Source organism: Anticarsia gemmatalis, chromosome 1 (genome assembly GCF_050436995.1).
Source record: "Anticarsia gemmatalis isolate Benzon Research Colony breed Stoneville strain chromosome 1, ilAntGemm2 primary, whole genome shotgun sequence".
NCBI classification, from domain to species: Eukaryota; Metazoa; Arthropoda; class Insecta; order Lepidoptera; family Erebidae; genus Anticarsia; species Anticarsia gemmatalis.
In genome coordinates this window covers 11,116,157-11,140,689 of record NC_134745.1, presented here as the reverse complement: position 1 = coordinate 11,140,689, position 24,533 = coordinate 11,116,157, and the positions used below count along the sequence as shown (strand labels likewise).

The 24,533-nt window shown below is 35.6% G+C and overlaps 1 protein-coding gene across 9 annotated transcripts in view; it reads left to right on the top strand.

The window, feature by feature from the left end:
* The window catches only part of kcc (solute carrier family 12 member kcc), a 105,549-nt gene that overhangs the window by 39,381 nt on the left and 41,635 nt on the right, over nucleotides 1–24,533 (top strand). For 3 of the 9 annotated variants that reach the window (XM_076119867.1, XM_076119874.1, XM_076119808.1), the window contains exons 1-2: nucleotides 15,830–16,003; nucleotides 17,621–17,768. The exons of 1 other annotated variant lie outside the window; for it this stretch is intronic. In XM_076119867.1, the coding sequence (XP_075975982.1) occupies nucleotides 17,684–17,768 (85 nt within the window). In that variant the 5' untranslated portion in view covers nucleotides 15,830–16,003; nucleotides 17,621–17,683. Of the gene's footprint in view, nucleotides 1–15,829; nucleotides 16,067–16,659; nucleotides 17,769–24,533 lie in introns of those variants that run through there. 5 more of the 9 variants (XM_076119841.1, XM_076119817.1, XM_076119825.1 and 2 more) reach the window with 5 other exon arrangements.

Genomic DNA, 24,533 nt, shown 5'->3' with positions numbered 1-24,533 from the left:
TTGTGAGATTATATTTAATTTATAGCTAATAAAGTATTTCACTTCTTAGTTGCGTGTCATGATAGTTACTTTGACTTATAAAAAAGTCAATACTTAGAACTCAAAGAAATGCGTATGTATTCTAGTATACAAAACATCTTATGTAACAGAAAATTATGTAAATTAAGTATGTCGTATGCATTTTTTCCGTAGAGGATAGAGAGACTTTTCTCAATTTATTTAATGAAAGATTTTCATAATATGACATTGTTATAAAAGAATATCAGTATTACTAAAGGATCAAAAATACTGGCACATAACTTTACAGTCATCGGGTTTTGATACGCAGGATTTTTATGGAAATCTAATCAGCGCCTCTAGCGGACGCCATAAGAACTAATTATTTACTACATTGTAAATGTCAAACTATAGATACTCCATAGTACTAGCTAAAGAAAACCGCGCTACGGTATTTAGTATGTAACTTAATTATTCACTATACTATAAATGTCAAACTCTCGATACTCCATCATAGTACCGTCTGTAGAAAATCGCGCAACAGTAATTTGTTTCATACAAACACTAGACGACTAGACGAATATTTCACGATCCCGTTCAAACTTCACCTACTAACAATACCTATAGTGACGTGCTCATGCTCGCTCATATATCACCCAGGGACGCTAATGTCGGTAATATTTCCTCTGATGTAGCGTGGACTGCCAGGACCAGATTATAGTGTAATCCAGCTTAAAAGGGACGACACTATGAATTTAGTTCGTTTTGTGTAGGTCTTTTTATTTAGTTACCTACCCTGACTTTGCCCGGGTTTGAATAGATACATATTAATAAGTACCTATACAATCTATATAAAGTTTCGTTTAAACATTCCAAGGGGTTTTTAATAAAACTACGAAAAATAAAGTTACGTCAGTTTCTTTACTTCACTTAAATCTTATTATATGTATCGATTTTATTATTCTCAATATCTCATAGTCAAAACGTGAAAAGGAATAACTTACGTTTCCTTGACTTTCTATTTTCGATAAAAACAATGGCGAATCTTAAATTCATTTTGATGCGAAAGTCACAATGTTTGAACCGTAACCGGCTGAACCGCTGAAAATGATTTCTACAGTTACGAGAGGAGACTCTTGCCCAGCAGTGGGACATTAATGAGTTATATATATTTTTATAATTTTATACCTGTCCAAAAGCACACAGGCTATTTCAAAACCTTGTTTAGGCAAGTAGAGTTACCTGAAAAAGCTAGTAATATTGTATTTTAACTCTCAATTAATCTAAAACCTGTGGTCGTATTACAAATAGATTCCAACTACAAAGCAATTAATCCACTATCATGTAGTTTCCGGCTTTTGGGAGCCTTGATAATTCCCAATACTCTGCTTTCCAGTAATCTGAATTATAGAGTAGAGTTTCCCAATAATTAGATGCACACGAGCTCAGTATTACACTACCTTGTATTAAGCTTAGTTGGTTCTATGAAACAAGCTGCCCAGTTTCTAGGTACAAAATAATTAAACCAATCCAATTTAGCAATTTCCCGCATACATAATAAAATATGTTCCGTACCCTATTGCATTTCTATCCTTTAACTATAGACTAAAGATAATCTATCACAGTAAAATTCGTTCCTAATTGGCTTGATAACTCGCGAACGAATATTCGCATTTGTAATATTAATATGGATTCTGTATTCATTCTGAACACTATTTATAATCTAAAAGCACAAAACTTATTTCTTACCAGCCAGTTTCATTCAAGCATTTTCAAATAAAAAACAGAAAAAAAACAGGGTTAGTCATATCATATATTTTTTTCTTATACACACACTAAACAAGAAAAACTATAGCATTTATATTAGGACTGCACAGCCGCTGTACATTATTTTGTCACTAGATTCATACCAATGCTACGATAAAAAGGTTTATATTAACTTAATGCGGGCTCCTCAAGGAATTCCGTACGGTGATGTTTATCTCATCTTCCATGAACCTTATCCACCGGTAATGGGAAAGTGCTCTCGGTACTTTCGCTTTAAACTGATTTAGAAATTCCAGTTTATTTTTATCTCAATGTAATAATGTTAATGTTGAAGACCGAGATAACTGAACTATTTCATTTTGTACTCCTTACATTTTTGCTTTTGTAATTTATTTGGCCTATTCGCATTGCTTCTGTTGGTCGCGATATTTAGAATTACCTCTATCTTTAAATTGTTATTGAAGTTCTTCAATTTCTTTTATAATATTTTATGTGCCCGCTCGGAATTTAGTAACGCATATATAATATTCTTATGTTATACTCGCCTCATATTACATAAGATTATTAATTGTTTGTAACAGCAAAATGTTGGTACATAGTTCTGCCTACAACGTCTAGAATAACAGGTGAAAATGAATAGTTCTAACGAAGAATACGAAGAATATATATAAATAATAATAGTATATATATTAGTATACATATATAGTAGTTAGTATAGAATATATATAATAGTTCTCCCTTTCCGTTATGTATAACGGAAAGGGAGAACTATTCTTCGTTGGTACTAAGTAAAAAGGATTGCGTTCACCGAACATTATCATTATTTTTAATTTAATTTTTAATTTAAAAAAAGACTAGCAAACTAAGCACTAAGAATTGCTCTTGTGTCGCGGGGACTTTTACAAACATACAAACAACGGACACAAAGCACAACCAGACCCGAAACAATTATTTGTGGATCGCACAAATAATTGTCCCGTGTGGGAATCGAACCCACGACCTCCCGTTGCAGTGGTATCGGCGTGGCGACCTAAACCACTGCGCCACGGAGGCAGTCAAAGTCATTCATTATTTACTACACTTTTAGAGGCAACAGGAAAAACCGTACTACCGTGAAACTATAATAGGCAATACGCCATTAAAGATGTTATTATAAATCATTTCCGCTCGTACGCTACGATATGTTGTCTTATCGATACTCAGATAATAATGTATTAGCGACAACAAAAACAACATTATAATAGGTTGATTACGACTTATTTTCCTTGTATCAATGTTAGACTTCCTGTGGTAGGTACATTATTAGATATACCAAACTAGCTTCTGCGTGCAAGTTCTTCCGCGTAGAATGATTTTAAACAGTTAACCTTAACCAATTAAAACCGTTTTAGTTTTTCGCTTATCGGAAACAGACAGACAAACGCGGCGACGGGGCTTTATATTATAATATGTGGTGAATGTGGTGATGTGTAACGACGAAGTTGTGGCAATAACAGAACTTGGCGGAAAACGCGCGAATTGTATTACTAATTTGAATTGATTTTCGTAATTTTTGTGCTTTTTCTCGTGTCTTATAATTGACAAGTGACCAACATCTTAAAATCTCTATAGAGCCTCTAAATCCCATAAGCAATTGAGAAATGTAATGGCATGATGGATGAATCTGTTCTCTCTTTCTATAATGTCCACGTAACCCAAACCAAACTTAATTAAAAGTGACAATGGAACATTTAAAACGTTTTAATTTAAATTGTCGCGCGCAATAAACCGAATGTCAATACGTCAAGTAAATAAATGCATAATTACGAACCTTCCGTTTCATGTTACTAGTGAAAATGGCTGCCATTACAGTGTTTCAACGAGCCATCGGCATGGCAAATTTGCCAGTAAATTATATTAATTGAAGGGTTATTAAACCATAATTAAACAAATCGTTTAATGGTCTTTAAAGTAATTAGTAGTAATTACGCTTGATGTATCATCTAATTAGGTATTTAGTGTTATGTAAATAAACAATTATGTGTTTGCAGCGGACAATATAATGAAGCAAATTAGTAGTAATAGATTTATTATTAAAATCATCATTTTAATACTCTCATTATACAGTGCCTCTTTATTGACAAGATTTAAAGAGTAATAATTGATCACGGCAAAGGTTTTCATGCAGAAAGCTTAAGGGAGAAATATTTACCTTTTTATAATAAATCTTTGTATAGGCACTAGTTCTTATATAAACACACACACACACACCAGTGAGGATTTCCGCTAAGCACGCGTATTTAAGATAGTTTTTCCGCTTCTACCACAGTCATATAAGTAATGACTGTGGTAGAAAAAATAATAGCAAAGAATAGGCCAACTATAGGAACTACCTACTACTACGCCAATATTAGTCGCTGATTAAAGAGCAGAAAAAAAACAAGGCAAAATGAATAAAGAAATACGAAAAAACACGACAGCATGTGCACCAATAAACTCAGACATACAGAAGTGGGAACATAGAAATGGTAACAGTTTCAGTTTCGCATGTCGGGCTTGTTCTAGTTTCGTAAGGCTCGATTTTGGCACACCACTACGTTCGCAAGTTCATACAAAGCGCTATGTAAAACGAACCAGGTGGTTATCAAACTCATGTGACCACTGTTCCTTTACCATCGTAAATGCTGAAGTTTTTTGCATAAAGAATTGCTAATTCTGCTCTGCTGCTTGCTACAAATATTGCTACAATAGCCAAAAGATTCCAAATTGTGATAATTGTTATAGTTCCAATGCCTAAAAAAGGAAACTAAACTCGTCACCACCCAATGTAAGACCATGACTTCATTTGTTTTTTTTTCTATAACTCGAAATAGTTATCCAAAACAAGTTAAACGGACACGTCAAATCTCGGTCAATTGCGTGTAACGAAATCAACCAAGTATTACACTCGTTGTACTTTATTTCACGAATACAAGCTGCATACTAATGATTAATAACTTTAAGTGCAAAATACTATAAACAGTAATAAACACGTATTAAGATTCGCAGCAAAATAAATATATTTTGATGTGCTGTAATGTAATTCACATCTTCACAAAGCTGTATTTCACGACTGCAATCTAAAAACAGCATAATTCCTAGTCCTTCATAAAACATTATCACCGTGCCTATACATAAAACTCCTAAACTGTAAACAAAACAAAAATGGGTCCGCGTGAATTCTTTATCAAACATAAATCTCACTTACAACCTGGAATCGTTATGAGTGAAATGAATGGATACGGACACACCTACGTGAATACGATAATACTTATAATATACGATGTTCGTAAAACACCACACCTTTACTTACTAATTTGTAGATTCCCTACAGATTATTGTACTATTATTTTATATGGCCAATCGTATACGTTATTGGAGAAAGAAAAGCGCTGCGTTTACGATCCTTAATGGATTATACGGAAGAGTATTTGTTGTTTTATGGCAATTTATTATGGTATTTCATAGACTAATCGACGGACTAAAATGTGAAAGCTGTTATTGTAAATATATATTATTACTGTGGTTTTAATATAGATTAAATACAATACATGAGGAACACTGACAAGGAATTAAATACTGGTAAAGTTAAAAAGACCGCAAACTTAAAACTCATTGGATTAAAAAAGTATTTCGCGAAATAGTAAATCTATACTAATATTATAAAGCTGAAGAGTTTGTTTGTTTGTTTGTTTGTTTGTTTGTTTGAACGCGCTAATCTCAGGAACTACTGGTCCGATTTGAAAAATTCTTTCAGTGTTAGATAGTCCATTTATCGAGGAAGGTTATAGGCTATATATCATCACGCTACAACCAATAGGAGCAGAGTACCAGTGAAAATGTGACGCAAGTGAAGTTGCGCGGGTCAGCTAGTACGAAATAAAGTCGTACATTGTCACAATATTGTACGCAAACATTTTTACAATGAATGACCAGTGAGCAACGAGTTTTATGGATCGAATTTAAATTTCAAAAGTTTTTTATTCACACAAGCGTAAAATTTTATTCATCCGCGAGTATCTAGGGATGAATCGGTATTAAAACTTGTATTATTACTTTATTCAGTTCAATCTAGTTAATTCCAGTTTTACAAACCAATATTACAGAAAACTTTCCGGTACATAATATTTGTATTAGTACTTTACATTATTTACACTTCTCATAACGTACCTGCGCGACATGTGGAAATCAATTTCCGTTTTTCAAAGAAATCTTGTTCAATTCACTCGATTTCTGTGAACAGTACCTTGCGTTCTCGATAAATTATTGTCTCTCGAAACATCCAAACGTACTTTATTTATTTGCTGCCAAAAGAAAACGAAATTCCGTGCCTCACCTACATATATACAAGAGAACATATCCTATCGAACTCGTTTACAAAGATGCTACTAAAATAAATAATTCAATACACAAAGTACTTATGTTTTCGCAAAAAAACTTTTCTGCGGATCTTAAATTAGCTTAAGTGGTCTTTTTGGAGTCGCAGCCGGATTACGAAAGGGCCAAACGGCAAAGTAGGTCCGGACTTTATAAAAAAAACTCGCATTTTCGCGAAAGTACTCAGGTACCTGTATTTGGATATGATAAACTCGTAATACCGAGAAGGCTGCTCCATTTTTATTTACTTTAACGGTTAAAAATATTTTTTTGTTTTAGGCACACAAACGAAAAAAATATTTCAACCAAATACCGATATGGACTGCTAACTAATTAATATTATTTAGATAATTGCTTAAGTAATTTAGTCATCTTTCGCAAATGTGCCTAAGAGAGTAAGTATATTCTTAGTTACGCGGACGTTTGTATCGTCTAACCTCGCTCGGTGTTAAGCTATTAAACGATCGATACTTTAAAATCATTCATGCAAGGTGAAGGTCGCGATGAACGGATGTTTATTTATACACGTCATTATTTTAGACACGTCACATAAGTAATTATAGAAATGGTTCTTAAAAGCTTATTAGGAAGATATTGGTATAGGTGATATTGTACTACAGTTAGTTTTTAGACTTTATGTACGTTTACATGTAGTCATCTTGTTCAATTTGAGAAACAGGCTTTAAATGTTATAAAATGTTTAAGATACTGAAACCGTTTACTGCCTTATGTTTCGGCCAAATAACACCGACGATTGGGCGAAGTCGTTATAGTTTAAAACCGGAATCGATACCGTACATCAACTGAGTAGGCCATATGACACTTAATCAACAGCCAAATTTTATTAAATACATACATACCAATATTCCTTGCTACTCATCTAAACAAATAAACAAATATAAAGACGTCACAACCACAAACAACATACATATTATTATTTACAGTCAGTCGATTCATTCCGTGTCGTCAAGTTTTCATCACGAGCGGTTTAGACATACAAATTGGGCGTGAAACTAGCCGACTTAACCCGCCAATGACAAAGTTAATTCTATTGACAGTCACGTGGCCAACACACGGTATTATAACGCTAATCTGTTTAGTGACCCCTGTGGATTATTTAAACGCTCGCTTGTAGGCTGCGAATAGACCGTGCTGTTGTGGGTGTTCTAAAGGTCATTATAAATCTTGTACCTATTTAAATCGGATTACTTAAAAATGTTATTGCATTTTTTTTTGTTTTTGGCTGGTGCTCGCAACTTTTTTTGAGTGTATTTATATTTTCTAGTTTTAAATAATATCAATAAGTTCAAACAAAATAACGTTAGGTATTCGATTTGTTCGCATGTACGACTGCAAAGGCACGATGAAAGTCAGCTCAACTTAATAAAAATAATTATTTTGCGCGGTCCTAAATGCATATAAACGTTAAAAAATTGATTCATTGACCCAGAATTAGCATATTGAACTAATTATATCACGTTATTTACAATCTCCATAAAATTACATAAAAATAAAACATCATAATAATTTTACAGCTTATAAAAACAAGACCTTGCACGTTTTCTTTATTCCCTTTAAGTCGTTAGACCACAAAAGTAATATAGCAGCTATTAAGCTGCAGGCTCACAATCTGATCCGGCGTCTTAATTAAAAGGTGGGAACATTTAATTAACACAAGCAGTAGTAACTCGGGAAATCTCGTAGCATATTTACGAAAATCTCTTTAAGATGTAATGAATTCTTTGAATAAAAATGTTTTAATCCTATTCACAGATTTTATGTTATGCACGTTTCCTTTTTGTAACTTCCAACAAGTTCGCCTATAATTTACTCATGCTGTAGAGTTTAGTTCTCGCACAGTTAAATAACAATTTTCCATCAGAAATTGTCAAATATCGATAAAGGATATCGATAAAATGATATTTGCACGACCAAAAAATGTTATACATTTATATACCTCCGTAATACATGTTATTAAATAAACCTCAAATGAAAAAAAATCCCCATCGGAATCCTCAATTATCGTTGAAAGAAATTTTGATCAACAATCTCTTATTTTTTATTTACACGAACAAAAACACCTTATCATTGAGCATTCACAATATCAATAAGAACAAGGAAAGGGCTTCGGTACAGTTTCCTCAATGAGTTACGCAACGTGTAAATTATTTGAACAATTCCCTACAAATATAATTGTTGTACGCAACATTTGTTATTTACGTGGCCCTCGAGGAAATCATAAAACTCAATAACATCCGTAATTCTGCCTATTTTATTCCTCTGTTATTTCTTTCTGACATCATTTATGTAATATTATTGCTTCTTTACAATTGTTTGTGTTTCGATATTGATATAGATTGGTTATGTTCGAGGCACAGTGGTTAAGGTGATCCATCTGGTACTGCTACCATTGCTCAGGTCGTGGTTCTTATACGGAATGACTTTTGAATCTTCCTTTTTTTACATTATAAGCCAATATAATGCGTGTAGACGCATTTTCGACAAAGTTTGATTTGAGCCAGCGAAAATTTGGTTCAATTTATTTTGGAAAAATGTCTTAAGTTTTTAAAACTAATAGATCAATGTAAGAAATTCTTTATCGAACTAAAAGTATAGATTCTTTCTCAATGAACGCTCTAAAAATCTTCTCTCTAAAATGTTGGAACTAATACTCACGTGCTCAGTGAATTGAAACTGCCTTCGTAGCTTAACACCATCAATTAATATAAAATAATAAGTTTCTATTGAGACCCAATAGAAATTCCGTTCACATTGGATTCTTGGCTATTTCCTGAGAACTCTTAGAAAGTATTGTCGGTAAGTATAAAATTTTATAGTGTACCTAATATTTTTTTTATAGAGTCAGGTTTTTGTCTTTCATCGGTTTTAATTTTTGTAATAATGTGTTAGCTGTAGTATAAGAGACGATTTATCATTATTTAAATTTGATAATGGATGATAATACTTATATTTACTAGGACGCTGTATGCAATATTTAACTATTATAACTCTTTAGATTTTCTAGCTATACCTTCGTCGTTAATAAACGCTTAATTTGTTAATTTTTAAGCTACTTCGTGGTTGATTCGTATTTAGTACAGTCTACTTTAAATGTCGAAACAATTTACTTCTTTTACTTTTATCAAGACACATTATTACTTAACACTGACGTTATAACGCACTTTACAAACAGAGCGCGTATCTAAAGAGCATTCTCACGAACAAGCAATTCTTCTAACTTAGTAAAGTTACAGCCGATAGAAAGTGAAACAATTTAAATCTTGTTGCCATTTTATGACCAAACGAGGCGACCTTAACGCGGAAATGGGCCATGTTAATTCATGTTTTTTCCACTCTTGAGCTTTGATCTTTGAAATCATTTGAATAACTGCAGATGTGATGGGCGATACTTTTACCAGTGGTCAAAAAGTTCTCTATACAATAAATGCTATAGAATTCAGCGCTAAGATAGACAATGGGACCATGCTTCGTCAACAATTAAATATTAGTTCTGGGAAAAAGTCTTTTCGCATTATAGTATGTATGAACTAGTAATAAAGTCTCTTTGGCTTCAAGAATCACAAATGAGTATACCATTCATTAGGTTTCTTTCAGTGAGCTCGTGAAGTACCCAAATATCGACCTTTTTTGTTTAGAGAAAAGATTTTATTACAAGTTTATACATATAATGCGAAAAGACTTTTTCCCCGAACTAATACAAAAAGTGAGCAAGGAGAAGTATTCAAGCAATGTTTATTAGTTGTCTGATGAGCAAAGTACAGGCTGCGCTTATTGCCTATTTATGTTTCTCGTCGATTCTGCACTAATCTTGTTACAAACATATTAAAAAAACATTATCCATTTTAGTTTAGTTGTTCAAAAGTCATACATTTTGGTGATTCATCTTTATTTATACTGACAAATAACAGTGTCTCAAAACAAATACTGTTTTGACAAGTAGTCAGTATCCAAAAAAACTAGTTGTAGATTTTTTTATCAGATGAAAACACTTGACAAAATGACGCACAGAGGAAACCAATTAATCATCAATGCTTAGGTCAGATGAGAGCAAAAACTTTGTGGTTTTGTCACAACATTACATATTAATAAATAATGATCAATATAATTACATTACATCATCATCTTCATAAGAAAACCTTTGCGTTGTTTACAAATGTACAATTTCAACTCAATGTGTTAAGCATCACTATCACTACACTATAAAGCAAACTCGCTTCCCGCGTCTGTCCCAATTTCTGTATTCTTAGGCCTTTAAAACTACGCAACCGATTTTGATGCGGTTTTTTTAACAAAGTGATTCAAGGGGAAAGTTTATGTGCAAAAATCGAAAAGGGGTTTTTGTAAAATAACTGTATAAACCGGGCAACGCCGGGGCGGGCCGCTAGTCGACAATAAAGTAACAAAAAATGTGTCTTATATCATCTCTCAGTCCGAAGGGATACGGATATCCATGAAATAGAGTTACAATCGACATTACATTGAGCAAGTACTATTCACAGAATACATACGACAACGAATAGTTCTGGGAATAACCATTGACCAATAACATTACCATAAATTAGAAGTCTCAGTTCACAGATTGTCGGATGTACGTATTGTATTCCGTGATAGATTGTCCACGTCTTAGGTTACCGAATCCAATACTTTTATATCCTAGTATCTTTACTACTTTTATACAATTTTCGAGCCTTTTTCAATTGGGTGCCGAGAAGACTCATACAGAAAATTCATCAGCGCTTCTAGCGTGTTTCAATTTAACGAATAATTTCATATTTATGTCAAGCACTCGACACAAAGGCGACACGACAGTATTGAAAATTCGTAATCGTGCTCTGCTCAAATATGGACGTTCTTTGTTTCTTAAAATCAATAACCTAAAAACTGCAAATTCCTAACAATAAACCTTACGTAACGTGTCGGCAGAGCTTAAAGCGAAGGCAAAGTGATGCGAAATTAGGTACCTACTTAAAACAAAAGCTGGGTGTATAACAAAGGCTTTGTTCCCATGTTTTAAAAGTGAGACGTAAGTAAGCAATATAGAGTAAACGTATTATAAATTAAAACGGGATAAGGATTTTTACTCTGACAATGAAGCTTGCTTTATTCAAATAGCACTGTTTATGGCGTTAATATTTTATGACAATGATAATGAAGGCGGATCTATTTCTAAGGTCGTAAGTCCATTAGTCTAGTTCGTTTTTACAAGGACTAGTAGCTAACACAATCTTTGCTTAAGCCTAATACATGTGTAAACTGCAAGTACAAATATTTTGGTACGTGTCGACAATTAAAGAAAAACAAGATTACGCACGCGAACTTCAATATCGGATTGTAGATATTAATATTTATGATTCGCATTCCCGCCGTTTATATCTCTATTATTCTTTCTTTGTCTTCGCGTCGATGTGGAACAAAACGTCTATTAAAAATTCAGTAATAGCAGCCCCCGAGCCTAAGTAAACGATGCGACCCATTGTGGAACCGTCGCACCTTCTATACAGATTTCTATAGGGGTTTTAGCTCTCGGCTTCGAGTCCGGAAAAGTATTTTTTTATCGGCTTCCTATTCCATTTTGATAAATTACGCGATGCTGCCTGTTTATGTGACTCGTTTATACTGAGATGTCATTTTATGTTTCGTTTATTTGATTGGTGAGTGAGCTGTGGACATTTTGACATGTAAACAAGCATTACTGCCTGAAAAAGGCCAACATAAGAGCGGAGTACGTTTACTAAACTTTAAATATAATATTGAAACTGCTATTCTGTTACTGGCGTATAGCGTCAGCCACAGCTAAGATAGAGGTCCACCTTCTGTCAGACATAATTTCAAAATCTTTTCATTATGTGCGACCGAAAACCCAAGCCTGTCACCGCTCAATTTTGGAGACTTTTCAAGGGACTACTTTCACCCACCATAAATAAGGGGTAATTTGCAATATGTGACCTACTTTCATTGATTTGATAGTGTGAGGCGGCCCATAAGCATTGAAACACCTTTCCTTTTACCTTTTGACGAGTGAGTTTAAAAGCATCTGGCGTGCACCTTGTTTTTCTTTCATTATCAATTCAACGAGGAACGCGAAATTTAATTAAAAATTAAATCGACTTCCTTCTTTGTTCTATAATTCGGGTCATGGCTTTAGGGAAAAAATGGCAATTTAAATCTGGAGATATATTTTGACGCGGTATTTGTTTGTGTTAAAACCGCAAACGAAAATAAAAACAGCCCGTCTAGATGTTGTTTACATTTTCTTGATACCAAGGAATATAATCATCGTATTTGTACGTTAAATAGACGTGTCTGTGCACATATGTACGATACGCAACCCGACCACTCGAAGATACGTACGAATCGAGTTCAGCTATCGTCTCATCTCGCCCAATAAAATACCAATACCTGTTCACGACACGACACCGAACACGGAAGCGGCGTTGTCACGTAACGAGACGAATTCGATCGGGGCCCGAACCACTCATTCCACGGTATAATTCTCCCAAGGCAATCCGGTCAACTCAGTACCAAAGTCAAAAGGTTTCAGCTAAACTACTTCAGTGGATTGAGGGTTTCATACGAAACGTAAATAAAAAACGTGTTTCGATATGTCACGTCTGCTGTTCACGAAAAGGGCTCTCAAAGGTATAGGATGAACATTGATTCTCGTGTCCTACTTACATAGTACTATCAAACATCTTCTGTAAAACTCTTTGTTGTTCGGAATTTGATCGTATTTCAACCGACTTTGCTCGAGAGATTTGAAATTTCAAATACTACATGAAACAGCATATTATTCTTTGACTCTTTGAATGATTTCACGACTCGAGTTCAATATATTATAGTAAAATTAACCACATTCTAATTGAATACTTACATATTATTTGATCTTATTACTCAAATAATTATCGCGTATTAAATAAGAGTCACGAAAATTAAATGTTAGGAAACACGTGATTATTACAAAGTATTAAAGTTTTGACGTCGCAGATCACCGTTTTAAAAAGGCAAAGTAAAGTACTTACACATAAGAGAATCGTTGACACGTTAAAGGGAAAGCGACAAAAAATTAAAATACAGAGGCTTTACATTCAAAGTTGAGTACGTGAGGGACAGAGAGGCAGTGATTCGAGCCGCTCTGAATACTTCCTGCCACTGGACATGCTGCCTTTGTAACGAAAAATATTCCACTCGCTTTGATAAAAGGGATATTTGACGCGATACAAATCTCAGTTAGCATTTCGTTCTGCTACTCTTTTTACCTTAATATGAACTGACAAAGATTATTGTTTTTCGTTGCCTCCGGCTGTGAGATGAAGCCTTATTGGAAGCGGCTGAATTTCCGAAGAAAAAATAAACTTTGTACATTAATATGCTCAAACCGGTTATTAATTTTTGTTAATGTAAAAATATGAACATAGATTTTGCAGTCATATTACTAATGCACAAAAAAACTGTATAGAACCTCGATATGATTGTAAAGTACTGGAAATTCTGTGACAACAAATACTCCGGGCACCATTTTAATATGGGTTTGAAACCAACTTAGTCAATTATAATTTCGCTTACATATGCCCACGGCTTACGCAGCGGTTTAAACTGGTTTCCAATGAAAGCCAGTGTTATTGGCGTCCATTCACGAATGGTCAACAAAATAAATGCAACAGTTAAATGCGATTGTCAATAGGAAAGCAACGGGTTCAATTTTAAGTAGTATAACATATTTTTCGGCTACACTACTTAAGGCACATTGCACATTGAATTAAATATTGAAACCTTATTTACTGTATCAACTTGCAACTCAAAACATGCACATTAAATGACAAAATACTTTGGTCATATTAAGCAAGTCATTTAATTAACCCTTTAGCTGTTTTTCTTCATAATTCAATGTAGTAGAATAAAATGTTGAACGAATGCTACATTTAATAACAATTTATATTCTATTTTTGTAATGAGAACCATTTCGTTTTATGTTAGATGCCAGTAATAATATAGCAACGAAGACCATCAAGGATAAAGTAGAGAGCATTAATACATTTTCAGCGGATAAAACAATCTACCCCAAGTACAACTTAGAATAAGGAATGCTTCAAACGAGCGAACACATTAAAGAAAATAGTTATCTACAAAACGATCCTATAACCCGGAGCCTGTTTATTTCTTACTGTAATTTGATTGCCTATATTTTTACTTAATGAAAGCGAATCAGAAATTGGCTCGAGCTGCTTAAAGTACTTATTTTTTCGATTTTCCGATACCCTGCCAACATTACCGAACAAAGGAGAATTTTTAGTTTCATGAAAACGATAGGGCTGCAAAGTTTCCCTGCTGAACATAATGTTCAGGCGGTCGCTGTTCGCTATATTATACATCTCATTTATAACATTATTCGATCGGAATATTATATAATCATCGATTATACAATAATAATCAATGATGACTTTATTCATGCAACTGCGTCCCATTTAAAGATACAGTTAATGATAGCTTAAAAAACAAATATCCATACGATATGCCTATAAATGGAGAGCGGAGATGGGCATACCTTATATACTGCAGTAGTGTCGCAAATAGAAGGTACATCGTAATGCTCCATCATCCTTTTAATGTCCCATCTGCCGAATTTCTGTTGAACATAAATAAAGTTCGAGGTATCCATAAAGCATTTGATATGAATTCTTCATTACCGGAGAGCTTTCGGCCGGGAGTGTCATAGAATGCAACGTGAATGCGGACAAAGCCGTCGTTGCTCAGTGTCACTAGAGGCTTACGGGAGTCACAACGGTGCGAACGTGAGCTCAACAACTCCCATACTACGAACCCAATAAACTCTCGTCACATTTAACCCCAACTTTTGATAGTGAATACCCTCAGCGGTAAAGTTAGAAAGTTGTTGACCCAAAAAGGTTATTTAACGCGCCCAAAGGTTAAATAAAATAAGAACCTACAGCGAAATTACTAGATACGTCCGACCTTATCATTTATGTGGACTGAAACATGACATAGAACCACACAGACAGCCTTCATTAATATAATTACCTAACAACTACTCTGGAAAGGGTCCAACATTGATCCCGTTGGTATATGTACCTTATATAATTGAACCTACCTTAACAAAACAACCTACCGACAGTACCGACCGACACTTTCGGCCGTCGAGGGGAGAACTGAAGTGGCGACCCTCCATTAAAGCCGATAAGACACGCCGCTATCGAGATCCGAAGTCAGTGTACCGTTGGCAGTATTCCACGGTACCCCCAATATATACCGCTAAGACGTACCGTAATGAAAATGTTTTATTTCGGAGCTTGACAAACAAGACAGTAGTCAGAGATGCTGAGCCGTAGCGCGGGAAGCTTAATCGCGCTGGCTTATCTCGGGGTATTTTTACGAAAATAGCCTCTTCGGTCGACAGCAAAAAATTCATCATAAACCTACCAGTGGCAGACTTAGATAAAAAAATATCATTACAAGATGGAACGTATCGTAAATCAGTTCGGGATGAAGAGGGAATTGAAACGTCGTCGGCGGCGGCGACGGCGCGGCGGCGCGGCGGCGCGGCGAGCCCGCGAGCTGGCGGGCGCGTGCGCGCGTCGGTGCGCGCGGCGCGGGGCGGCGCGGGGCGCGGCGCAGCCTCCCAGCTGCTGCACTCCGCCGCCGCCCGCCGCCCGCATCGATCCCGCCCGGGCCGCAGCCTCCGGCGAGCCGGGCACCGACGCGCGCGTCCCGAACGCGCGCCGCACGCGAGCTCCACGCGTTCCGCACGACGCACGAGGCACGCCGCGCGCCGCCCGCCCGACCCAGCTCGCTCGCCGCCCGCCCTAAGGTCCACAAACCCCTGCATCTCATCTCGCGCCCACAACAATAACAGTAATCGCCAGTGTTGCAGGTTATAATCGTGGCTTACGTAACGTTTGAGATTTCGTGCGTACCTATTGACAGGTTATGTGTGTCAGTGGCCCTCGGCACAATTGTCGTGACATTGGCGAAGGTTTCCGATTGTTATGCACGGTTCACATCGCTGCTTACAGTTTATTGTGTCGTGAAGACGCTCACATGTATTGAAAGGTTGCTTATCAATAAAATAAACGGGACGTTTATCTCAATTGTTCGTTTAATTCGAGTGAGTCTATGCTACGAGCTGCTACACACATAGCCTGCAATCTACGAGAACGAGCCGTCCGCCGTAGTTCCGATGTAGTTCACAGAAATTCCGACTTTAAGACTCTCCCGCTAGAGCACAAAAGGGAATGAAACGTCTTGCTCTTTCACTAACAGGCGAATTAAGCGGATACAAATAGAACTTTTGAATACCTACTTCATCGTTTTACAGGTCTCATTAATTATAATCTTGCCTGAAGTAGATGTTGCATGGAAATTTTCAAACAAAGAATAGTGTCAGTGGCATTTTCCTGTCATACATTCATTCTAAGAGCATATTTTTCCCATAGATCATTCATAAACACATGAATAGTCATATATTGTTTCACGTTATTGTCTCATATTAGTTGTGTAGCAATTAGCACTCATAAAGTAGGTCATGCAAATAATTGTTTCAACAAACAATAGAGGATAAGTCATTACTCACTATAATTAGCTACATTTCAAAATCTATTGATATTATTATATTTATTCATATGACCAAGATGTTAAAAAAAAAACAAATATACTTACACTAATTGATCATTAAGGAAAAGCATTTCACACATCCACATGAATTACTATCCCGTTAAGAAAACACATTTCATTATTATATTATTAAACAAAGAAAAAATATAAGACGGCATTTCGTCTCACAGTACAATTCAGGCAACATTAATCGCGCTTACCGTATAATATAAAAATACATATTTAACTTAGTTATAACTTTAACAAACTCGAAATTTCCGGGAACAGCATACAAAGATCACATATTACTATTAATATATGAGAAACTAGCAACAGTTTTAATAATGAGCGAGCAAACACAGACTTTGTCAACCAGTAGGCATTTTGACCTTTTTCCGAGATGCTAATTACTTGTAACATGTTTAATATGCGATTAGCGAGAGTCAACTAATCTAGTATTGTGATTAACACTGGCGGGCCGAGCAACTAGCTCATTATAAACAGACTGGCCGCGTCACCGCGCCAATTAATACATCACGTACAACTAAATACTTATACGTAAACTTGAAGCACACGCTACAAATATCAAGAACATTCCGACTACGAGTACACCTCACTTATCTTTATAAACAAATATTAGTAATCATGTTAGTCCGGTGCTCGATTTTATAATTTTTACCAGCTAAAGTCAATAGTCGGTTGGCTATTTGCCAATTTTAGTCATCGGAAATCACTCATCGTTCATTATCCATAATAGTCGTTTTTGTGGTCCTTGGGTGCGGTCGTATGCAGCACAGTTTAAAAATTAACGTTTGTTCGGTCCTCGGTAAGACAGGAATGAGCTGCGGAGTGGCCGTGTTATAAATTCGGACGTCTCTAGTGTGAACTGCGCTTAGCAATGGCTGCCGAAAAAGAGAAGATGGCGGCGGCAGAAACCAAGTCTCCCTCGAACAAGAGCAACTGCACCTCCCCGGGAAAGAAAGGTATATCTCATACAAACAACACAATCATCTATACTTCATTAGCGAAATATTGCGCCAAAAAGTGAATTTAGGTCACACTTTCCCCCATTTTCTATTTACGCATACCTCCCATAAAAAAAATAAAAAAAGGTTGCAATTATAAATATTAAAATTTCACACGCATTTTCCTTAATGATAACATAAATTTACCTGAGAAACATTTTATACAACACTTTCATTACCGTGAAACAAAACAGCTGCGACTATTTATAATGGACGGTACCCTTGAGATCAATAATTCATAGCAACCTTAACCCGAGGCAAGGCGAAGGAAAGACAATACGGAAATACACCGCTGTTAAGTAAGGCTTCGCACTTCGAAGCCGCAACCAGCTTACCACGGTGTCAGCAACGTGATTGCAACAAACCGTTTACTTCTATTTATAGAATTATTATCTTCTGTGACTTTGTTTGCATGTAAAGATTTTCTAAGATCATTGAATACTTACTCTAAGATCATTGAATTATTATGTCGATCTATATAAAGTAGCACTTAAAAATATTACTGTTGTAACAATAGAAGTTAAAGACAGTGACTACTTTTACATTACAGTTTATGTCCATGCTTCTGTAAAAAAAATGGCAAAATATCAAGGGTCTAGTAGTATAATATTTAGATAACACTTTACATCTAAGCCTACAACAGTTAGGTACTATAAAGAGTATAAATCGCATAATCGCATATCGCAATAATGATGTTGAACTGACACTAAGTGGACAATGATGAGCCATAAATAATTGATAATTACGTGCGAGATCCTTTTGATCATGTATGTAAATTATTTTTTGTGTCAACATTTCCAAGAATCGCCTTACCGGACCCTGGTTTTTCCAACCATTATTATTTAACCTTAATAACTTAAGAGAATAACAATTCTCTATAGTATGTAATTCAAAATATTTTAGCGTACTTATTTCGAGCAATGTTCAAGACACTTTACGTGGAGGGACATTTACTAAAATGGTCGACCCTCTAAAAGTTGAAAGCACCAATATTGCTTAACTTTATCGATCAATTTACACGGTCGTCACTTAGCCAGGGACCCATATTCGTATACATAGATGTATAAGCCGACGCCTTGGAAGTAGGCGCGAGAAATTCTTTTCGTTCTATAGCACTACACTTTTTTGACCTATTTTTTTAATTAAAATGAAATGATCTTTAAACTCTGAACTGACGGAACGCGAAACAAAGAACCTCGTTTTTTAGTTTTCAATGAAGATTTTACTCTAGTTTTACATTTTTCGTTTAAAATACACCAAATTTAAAAGTATGTTTTATGACTGAATAAAATGGTACACTAAATCTTATAACAAAGTAAAGCTCTTGATTACCGCACTTCTTCATTAGATATTCGCGTCACTTTCCCAGTTATGTAAATCACGTCATATCAATCCTACGTACCGAAATCTGAACGTCTCTTTACAAATAATTTCGTATTCAAATCTCCACTCAATCAACAGTAGTACAACGAGATCGTGGTACTAAAAAACTTTAATAAATTAAACTTGACTGAATGAAACGTCCTTTAGTAAACGAAGGGCCGACAACTCAACTAGCCGTCGACGACACTCGACAAAGCGCTTGAATCATAGCTAGGCATATTTTTATAATCACCTATCCAATTACTGAGTCTAATGAGCTACATCGATCCATTTTGAGTTCTGATTCGTTTACGTTTATTCAATTGTGGAAAGCTTCAAGATTTCCTCTGTGGTTTTTATTCAAATTAAGATCTCGTTAAATCTAAATAGGGCAAAGGTAGTATTGAATATCAGTTTTATTTTAAGTTTTGTATATCTAACAACTCTAGCAAACATTGATAGTAATAGCCGACGATACTCATTAGTCCTAAGCGCCTTCGTACTTCGGGAATAAGTAAAAATAAAGTGCCAATTTTAGTAAAATAAAAGGATAGTACAGTCGAAGGTTTTAGCTTCAATCTTAATTTTTTTTCTTTGAGTAAAAAATGGGTCATGTCATATTAAGGTTTTACTTTTGCTGAACAGCGTACTTTTAGAAGATGCTCAGTCTAGAACTACCAAAAGATCACCCTTAATCTGACGCCTACCGGTTTTAACTGATAGACCTCCATCGTTACGCGTATTTTTGGGCTTGGCCTGTGTGTGATGGATCATATTTTAGTCTTCTTTATTATATCATTATCAGATACCAGTCTCTAATCGTGGATAAGAGTCAGATCGCAATTTTTTTAAAGCTACGTATTGACAAATTCTTGCTCATTTCAACATAACTGTTCTGTAGCACCAGGCTATAAAATAATTTCTAAGTATACCAAACACACGGTTTCAACCCCTATCCAAAACCGAAACACTGTTCTCTAAACAGTCAACTACTTATACAACCCAAAACCGTTACATTACAGCAAAGATCATTACACGCAGCCTCAAAACCAACAGCTTGTGATATTACAAGGGAATTGTCCCCGCCTTGTGCGTTAAAACACCGCAGTAACGACACATATACAAGTTGTTACACCACTTACTATGTAAGGACCCAGTTAATTTTTCACATCGTTGAACAATTGTCAAAGTTTATTTTATCTACCCGCGTAGGTATTGTTCCGGCCGCTGACGGCTAACACTAAACTCTCTTTGTCTAAGTACAAAAGGCTCAGTGAATGAACGACAGGATTCGACCGCGGTCACTTGTTATTTCTAACAACAGTTACGAGTTTCCATGTCGCCGGTATAGAGGCTCAATTTATTTTATCGGCCATAAATTGCGTGTACGGCGCCTGTGTCTTATCAGCGGTCTCGTTTTTTAAATCTATTAGTCTATTTACTAAGACTCTATTTTTACGCTTTTTGATTTTGCTTGATTCTTGTCACACTATAAATACATGACAAAAATATTTTAATTTAAATATCAAGGAGTTAAATTATGATAGGAGATCGTATCTCGAACCAAAATTAAATCTTCGTAACTCAATGTACGGTTAGTATAAATAGATCTAGATTGATTTGCATAATGTTTATTGCAATAAGGCACGCGATTGTCACCAACAATTTACAATCAGTACAATGCGATCCGACATACATACATAATATAGCTTTTGTTCGGATATCTCTCTAAACTATTTCCTCTTCATTTGCGTTAATACATCGCACAAACGATAACCCTCTTCAGCGTTAAATAACGCCAGTTAGCAGTTAATCACACGCTTTCGAATAGCCGCAATCGCTTTTGTCGAACAATATCAAATATTGCCCATTCTGCACCACGATATTCATACCAGTCTTAATTACCCCTTAATTGCCAACCTCATTCAATATTAAACATTTAATATTCGCGGCAAACAAAGAAGTTTTGCGTACAAAATGTAAAATATGAGATATAAATTCTCGTCTCGACATTAATTGGTTGTATTTGCAGGAAAATAAGATACTCGTACACTGAATACAGGAAATTACTCGGTGACAAGAGCCATTTTCGCTTATTAGCTCGCTTATCCACTTTGAATCGCATTAAGGAACCGGGCAAGTGCGAGTCGGGGCCAGCGCCGTGTATTTCGTGCCAGTTTATTTTTTCGAAGTAATTCGATTACGCCGCGTTCTAGATTACTCTGCGATGGCCAGCTATTCGGAGATAATGGGACGTGCCAAAAAGCTCCCGACTATCTATGTAGGTAGTACCAAAAGGGTTTCCTTTTGCAAGATTTTGCTGATAAAGCCTATTTGATTTCTCCAACTCTGTTTCTAGACTTCAGCTTCATCTAATAAAGTTTAAACGGTTACGTAACGAAAATATGAGAACGACTGTCCTGCTTATCAAAGGATCATCAGGACTTCTGCTGATTGTAATATCGCGGATACTCGTGTAGTAATCCCACATTATATTTTAAATTAGGTTTGTTAGGTGGTAGCTGATATGATCTAACACTTACTCAATCTAGTCTGCATCATCTAATCGAATCGCATCAACAAAAATGCCGCAAACATATTTAACGCTTTCACGCTAAACAGCGCAATATGTTAAAACTCTAAGCCGTTAAACCTGTTCAAAAGTCTAATCAAACACCCAAGAAAAGGCCCATGAAAATCTCTTTATAACCAAGAAAAAGGTTCCGTATATTTTACACGTTAACCTTTAGCTCGAGTGCCCATAAAAGATAAAACTTTTTAATTCAGAACTATCGAAACAGCTTAAAGGTGGAGCGTCCGAGAGATACTTCTTGGTTTCTTAATGTCTGCAGTTATACGTTCGTCCCAGTTCGTTTCTTACATTTAGGGCGGGTCGCTGAAGTTACAAGTCTCGTTCTAAACTTTTTAAATTGATTCCGAATCCTCATGCCTTGCCAAAACTTCGACCCTGTCCTTAGTTACTTGTGTACATAATAAATTGGCGCCGTCCTTTGCCTACAGCTCTATAGCTAATATTCAGAAAGGGTTAAATAATGCGATCGCACTAAAACTTGCCCAAATCTATTTTCTGGTTATTTGTTCTTTGAGTTATTATAGGAACGTTGAAGTGGCCTTTATATAAACTGTTCTAGTCTGTGAACTCGGGTCTGGTCGTCCCGAATGAGAAGGGCATTTCAAAGCGCTATGATTGTGGTCTTGACTTATCTTTACAACATTTTCTCAATAGTCAATATTATGTTTTCAGTTCAAACTCGGTACTTCCAATCTTGTGAACCCAAACTCTCACGGGCCGAAGATGAGTCGAAAGGAAACAATTAGATTTTACGATTCGCCTCGCAATTGCTAATAGCAAGACCGCCATATCTCTTGGTGAACGATCGGCGTAAAATATCATGATTTGTCAGTCCAATTTGTTTTATTTACCACTCGAGTCGGTAACCTTTTAGCATAAGATCCTGACCCTATTAAGATTGTTTCTAGTGACTAGTAAAATGCCAACTATTTTGAAAACTAACAGTTTATCACCATGTTATATATAATCACATCGTCGAAAACGAGCGTTAACAATCTCGCATTCTACAAGTGACAATTTTGTATGGAGAAAAGATCAAAGAATAATCTGACACGTTATCAAGGCGGAGCGGAGGCTTAAAGGTGGAAGGTAAAGGCTTGGCAGAAAGGAAAGCATTGTTCTTATTCGTAAGTAGACATGAGCATGCCGCCGGTACATTATAAAAGTGCTCTAGTTTGCCTCTCCGCGGATCTGCATTAGTACGCTGAACATTTAATCCCGACGCTTGGGTATTACCATTAGAACTCGATGACAGTTTGAAATGGCTTTGTGTTTTGTAGCTTCGTGATTGTATTATTTTTTGCAATTTATGTTACAATATTATTACCATTGTTAAGAACTATATAGTAACTCAATACAAAAAGATAAGACGGAATAGCATAATCGCTAAGACAGCTCCTTATCATGCTAATATTTTCTATAAATATTGTATTCAATAACAAAAACACTGGTGACACATTTAAAACAACAGGCCATACAAGCACTGCTACACGTTTCCGATTCTTTGTGTACACACCTGAGCTACAACCGTTTTTATCAATACAAACACACTCCCCTTTCCAATATCGAGAACAAACTAAAACGAACAACGTTCATTATCTTTTATGTATATAGTATTTATCTAGAATAGGAGAGCTCTAACGACTTAATTTGATAATAATGTCGCTTTGTAGTTCTACGCTGACCGAAACGAGTCGAGTTTTGCTGAGTTTACGTAATACAGAGCACTGTTTTTAGGTGAGAATTTTTCGAGTTTCAAAAGTAGAGCAGCTGCAACGATGAAAGAAGATTACGCTTCAAACACGACGTCTATCCTTAAGCTTTTCGCTTCAACGTACGAATTGGTTTTAAATTCATCCATCTTGCATGAAAACAGAATTTTAAAATGACCTTTTTACATTTTGCCTTTCCAATTTTCTGTAGATTCAATAAATTTATAAAACAGAGACGTTTTTGCTGCTAGATTACATAATCGTTACTAGAAAATACGCGGTATAATTTTTCGGTTTTCTCTGGAAGTAATGAAGACTAATGTATAAAACAATGGCGTGGCATCCTAACAAAATACTCCAATCATTATAATGTCTAGAATCTTAAGTATCACTTTACCACACGCGGCTCCTGGAGGCACTTTGTATCAAGCTGAGTAATGAAACTTAAAGGAGCCGCTTTATTAATCCTTTGCATACTCCTTCTTCAAAACGAATATATAAAACATATCACGTACGGAGTCTGAAACTCAGTTCGCGAAACGTTTTACTTTTAATTAATAATTTTACAATCCTTAGTAGTTTAATTACTTCATAGCTATAAAGAGTGGTCGCGTATTACAGCGAGTGCGAAAGAATAAAATTTAATATGGTTATTTAAACAGCTCGCTTACGATGAAAATATTTTTAACTATTTGTATAATGCGCTACCAAAATGATCTTGATAATTGATATTTATTTCTAAGTAGCAAGCCTTTTGATAGTTTAAAGCATATGTATGACGTATAAGCGTGAAGGTTGTCCTCGTCCCCAAAATAATGTTCAGCTCATGCAATTAAGATCATAACTATGCAAATCTAACCATGATTAGTGACCCTCTGTGGGGAACCTCTAAATTAATTTTAGTTTAAACTACTAAAAGCTTTTGCGGAGTATGGATGTTTGAGTTGAGCTTATATTAGTTTAGATATTATCCTTCACGATAATTGCATTTGCTTTGAATGAAATGGATGTTAACTTGGGCAAAAGTGCACTTAAATTTCAATTAATTTGAAGGAT